Source organism: Muscardinus avellanarius (assembly GCF_963383645.1).
Source record: "Muscardinus avellanarius genome assembly, chromosome: 1".
Classification (NCBI taxonomy): Eukaryota; Metazoa; Chordata; class Mammalia; order Rodentia; family Gliridae; genus Muscardinus; species Muscardinus avellanarius.
This window is the reverse complement of record NC_137786.1, coordinates 111983471-111988766: the sequence shown is the minus strand read 5'-3', so window position 1 is coordinate 111988766 and position 5296 is coordinate 111983471. Positions and strand designations below refer to the sequence as shown.

At 44.1% G+C, this 5296-nt stretch overlaps 1 protein-coding gene across 1 annotated transcript; it reads left to right on the top strand.

The window, feature by feature from the left end:
- Window positions 1-1708: 1708 nt before the first annotated feature.
- On the top strand, window positions 1709-4765 carry IL9 (interleukin 9; the record flags this gene model as incomplete). Its single annotated transcript, XM_080713849.1, has 5 exons — window positions 1709-1831; window positions 1952-1987; window positions 2073-2105; window positions 3271-3402; window positions 4649-4765. 5 exons carry the CDS (start codon window positions 1709-1711, stop codon window positions 4763-4765), a joined length of 441 nt encoding a protein of 146 aa, XP_080569975.1.
- Window positions 4766-5296: the final 531 nt, after the last annotated feature.

Here is a 5296-nt window from a genome sequence, read left to right as displayed (position 1 = left end):
CCAGCTTCCCTCTCAAGGGCAGGTATACAAGTCAAAGCTGTGGGATGATTTAAGAAACTAAGCAAAAAGCCCTTTCTCTCTCTCTTTTTTTTTTTTTTGTGTGTGTGTGTGTGGTACTGGGGTTCCTGGAAGCCCTTCTACCTCTGGGCTACACTCCCAGACCTATTTTATATTGTTTTTATTTGGAAACAGGGTCTCTTAAGCCAGTGCGGCTGGCTTCGAACCTGGGCGATCCTCCTGTCTCCGCCTCTCAAGTGCGGGGATTACAAGTGTGCGGCACCACACCTGGCAAAGCCCTTTCTCTTTACCTTGTTTTCTATCAAGATGGCCTCTTCTGCACAGAATAGCAAAATTCTGATGATCCATATTGACTCCTAAAGGGTAGCACTCGATGAGAGAAACAGTACTGCCACATGCTCTTTCAATAGTGCCAAGAAAAACCTTACAAGAATGCCCCCACTGGCTGTTCTGACTCAGAGCGCTAAGCCAAAGAACCCCATCATTTTAGTCTATTGTGTAGAGAATGCTTTCTTACCTACACCCACCTTCTAATATATACCTTAGAAAATCTCAGTTTATATTTACTCTTCCATTTCCAAAACTGTTTCAAATTTGTTTTAACTCACCCAGCACTTAAGAGTTCCTGATTCCTTAGGCACTAGAGCCACAGGCCCTGGGGTGTGTCCGGTGGGAGAGCAGAGAAAAGACCCAGGTGGCAGGATAGGAGGCTCACCAGGGGGACGTGGAGCCAGACCTCTGGGATTGAATGCAGAATCTGTGACTTCTTGGTTGTATCACTTTGGGCAAATTACTTACTTTTTGTGCCTCGGTTTCTCATTTATAAATGACTGAGGGTACTTATAGTACTTACCTCAGAGGGTCACAATGAGACTGCTTTCTGGCTCATAGTGATAAATTCAGCTACATCAAAGGGCCTGCAAACTAAGACGTAGACAATGCTTTTACAGGTAAAAACGGGATGACGAATCCATCTCTATCTCATTTGGTGGTCATAATTTACATAGAGCGCATAGAATTGTACATGATATGCAGCACGTGCTTAATAAATATTAGCCATTATCTCATTTTAAGGACAGAATTTTTTCCCTGATGTCGCACAGTGCTATTTGAAGTTCTAAGGATGCTAAAGGAATCCTCAAGGCCAATTTTTAGCATTTGTGGCTCACAGTTGAAAAATTTGTGAAATTTGTTTAAGAATGTGGTCCAGGGCATGCAAGACATTATGAGGATTTGAGATAAAGTATAAGACTGAGGCTGCAATTACTAAAGGAAACCTCCAACAGACCAGAGGTCATCCTCTGCATGGGACTGCCTCTTAGATCAGCATTTCCAGTGAGGTGAAGGAGGAGAGCACAGAGCTGAGCTTTCATGGAAAGTCTGCAGACTCTCACAACCAGAATCCTTACCTTAAAAAAATGGGTTTTAGATCTTTAACTTTTCATTCAGCATTTCCTAACCCACTGTCAAAAAAGCATCATTTCTGATATTTCCTGTCATACCATAGTTTCTGTCAAGTGACTCAGTTTGATTTTTAATTTTTTCTTTGCTTTTTCAATATCAAAGTGGCCCCAATTTACGGAAAAAATGGGCCCTTGGTATCAGTTTGATGTGGGGTTTTCCCTGTTTGAAAGGAGCTTTAAGTGCGAGTAGACAGTGAGGGCTGCAGGCTGGCTCTGGTCCCGTCAAGATGCTTCTGGTTGTGGTCCTTGCCTCTGCCCTGCTTTTCTGCTCCGTGGCTGGCCAGAACTGCTACATCCCACGTTTAAGCGACAGGATTGGGGATATCAACATCCTCCTCCAGAAGCTACCGGTAGGCTGCAGGGCTGCAGGGATGCTGGTGGGGGAAAAAGTGCTGACCACGGTAGTGAACTGACCCTAGGAGGGTGAAAAAATGCACCACTCACTGTGGGTTTTTCTCTCTTCACTTTAGGAAGACCCATCCTTCAGATGCAGTTGCAGTGCCAACGTGAGTGAATGCGCTTTCAAGAATTTTCTAAACTGACTTTAGTGCACCTATCTGGAACCTTCACTCAGAAATTTCTCTTTTGCAGGTGACCGGTTGTTTGTGTCTGCCCATCCCTTCTGTAAGTATAGTAATAGAAGACAATCTATATCCTGTTTTTAAACATTTTAAGTAAAAATAAATTTTTGATAGTTTAAATTAGAAATTGTTATGCAGTGGTAATTGTTAGATTGATACTGTCTTTTAAAACCAGGCTCTTAGAATTCCATATGACATATATTTCTTTGTATTTAGTTGGCTTTGGAGTCCTTAAGAAGTTTAAACACTTCTCAGTATTTAAGAAAATAAATTTTGGATGCATGCCATGTGCACAATGAAATCAGACAGGGACTAACAATATAATGATAAAGCTTGGATTCTACTGTTTTCTAATCTTTTTGCTGATAACTCTGGGCTTGTGAAATAAGGACAGATCTATCTCTGGCAGAAGGTATATGCTACTCTTCCTCCCTCTCCTTCCTCTCTTTTCTTCTCCTTTCTTCCTCCCCCTTTCCTCTGTCTCCTCCTTCTTCCTTCTTTATCTTCCCTCCCTTTCAGTCTCCCTAGCTGATTTACATGGCTGTCCTGGTTTGAACTGCCCTCTAAGGGACAGAGTGTCAAGTTGTAGGTGGAGAGGACTGAAAGGGGCTCTAAGGCATTCCCTTCTCTGGCAGGGAGGAAGGGAGGGAGCAGGAATGCTCCAATTCCTAATTCCAACTCTTGGTTAGGATGAGGGCCCTTCCCCAGGCTCAGTTTACTGTCTTTCAAGCTTGGCCTGGGAGAATCTGAGCTTCTCAACAGGGCAGAGGTCAGATGTCACGCCCTTCATGGTCTCTCCATAGATGAGAAGAGGCCAGGAGGGTCTATGCATCGAAAGCCCAGCCCAGCCCTCTGAGCCTAGAGCATAGCTTTAGGAAACCGGGGCCTATCTCGTTAGCTGGCACAAAAAGGCTTTTTCTTTCTCTATAATTTCAAAGTCACTATCACTAGTCTTGGAGCAGGGGGCATAGGTGGAAAAGGATATTTACCAGGGCCTACAGGCCCCAGGTTTCCTTATAGAACATGCTGGAAATCTCCAGCAAAAATAACATAATGTTACAATACTGAAGGTCATTTCCCAGACTGGCCAAGCACCTATCAAAAAATAGTATAAGTTTGGGTTAACTTAGTCTCTAAAGTCCTTCTCTTTGATTCATTCCCAAAGTGTCTAAGACTGCTTCTTTTCATAAATCCTCTTAATTTCCCAGGACAACTGTACCACACCATGCTTCCAGGAGGGGCTGTCTCAGATGAGCAAAACCATGAATAAAACACAATTCAATGTGAATTTCAATAGGATAAAAAGGAGTATTGATATCCTAAAAAGCATCAAGTGTCCAGTAAGTTTGTATGTATATGTGATGTGTGATTTTTATGTGACTGTTACATGTCAGCTCTGATCGGATGAAAAAGGATGATGCAGTTGGTGTTGGTCATTTATGGTCGGTAAAGGGACACCTATGAAATTTAACCAGAAACAACAGGATCAAAGTGAGAGCTGCTCCAGATAGTTCATTGTTCCCCCTAATTTAACAAAGACAGCAACAAAAGTGCTGACACAAATGTGGCTGTTTTCTTCTCTCTGTTTATTGAATAATGAAAGAATCTATCCTGATTGTGATTAGAGACTATAATCTAGAGAATTGTAGCCTACACAATTCTAAATCGTCTAATAGAGTTCCACCTGCTAAGCAATGGAAGCAGTGGCCTATAAGTTAAAGGAGGGTTTTTTGTTTTTTGTTTTTATTTTTTGGTGCTGGGCATTTAAAGGAAGATGCACCCAGATCAAGGTGATAACTCCCCCCCCCCATTCTAGTTGCTCAGAGCACACCCTCCCCTTCAGCATGGGTTCTAGATCCCGGAGGTGGGGTGCAGGAGCCTCCTGCCTCCCTGGGCAGCCAGGTCTGCAGAAGCGCACAGAAGGCCGCCGCCCTGCGCTCTGCGGGTTAGTGGCACGCCTCTCTCCATCAATAGCAGCCAGTTCTAAGTGTGTAGTCCTCGCTGAGGACGTGGGACAATTGTTAGGTTTGTCGCCCTTGCTTTGAAGAGGAGATCGACATTCAGGGAAGCTGATTTGCTCATGCTATGTACTAAGGAGTGGTAGAGTTAAGGTCTGAATTTGGATCTATGCGACCCCAAAGTCCCACTCCTAGTTATTGTGCTATAAAACGATCTTGAAAGGCAACCAAAAGGAATAATGGTATGCTTTGGCCCTCAAAGAGTCCCAAGGACTCCCCTGTAATGGGGAGACTTAGGGCCACTGAGAGGTAGGTGTCTAAGTGTATATGTGGACAGACCCCCAAGGTTCTACCCCAAGGAACTGCCTAAGCCACCTCTGATGCTTTTATGTAACCCTAGCTAGCGTGGACCCAACCCCATCTGTTCCCAATCTCTGGCCCCCTCCTGCCCATCCTCCCCGGGCTCTGGGCAGGACAACCCCGGGCTGCTGGGTCCCCCATGTGTGGGCTTTGGGCAAGGGGGCTCGGGCTGCTGGGTCTCCCATGTGTGGACTCTGGGCAGGGGGCCCTGGGCTGCTGGGTCCCCCATGTGTAGTCACTCTGTCCTTGTCAACTTTTCTCTCCTCAGTCTTTTTCCTGTGAACAACCCTGCAACCAAACCACAGCAGGCAACACAGTGACATTTCTGAAGAGACTCCTGGAAACATTCCAGAAGGAAAATATGAGGATAAATGGCCGAATATAAGGATTAAATACTATTTATTTTATTTATTCAATTTTAAAAGCTTTTTCCTTAAGTTGTTACAATTTTTAAAAATCAAGTAAGCTACTCTAAACCAAAATTAATTCGAGCCACTTTTTAACATCTTATGTCTTTATTTGGAATAAATATATGAAGGAAAAAAAGAATACAATCTGGTCTCGGGCTGCTTATTCATTCCTTGCTGCCCGGCTTTGTCAAGGGGCAGAGTGGATCAAAGACTCCATAATAGAAAGACTTGTGATCCCGAGCTTGGACTTGGAGACTCTTGTGCTGAGGGAGGGGCAATAGGGGAACAGTATAAAGGGCTTCTGTGGGACAGTCTGAGCGTCACCACTAGGGAAGGCCAAGGGCATGCCTGAGGGAGGCATGAGGTACTGTGAAGGGACTTGGTTCCTGAGAAGCCAACTGTGGAAATGACGTGATTTTGTTCTTGTTTACGGCTTAGTAAAATTCCAATGTGTGCATATATCACTTTTCTTATTTATTCATCTGTTGATGGACACCTAAATTGGT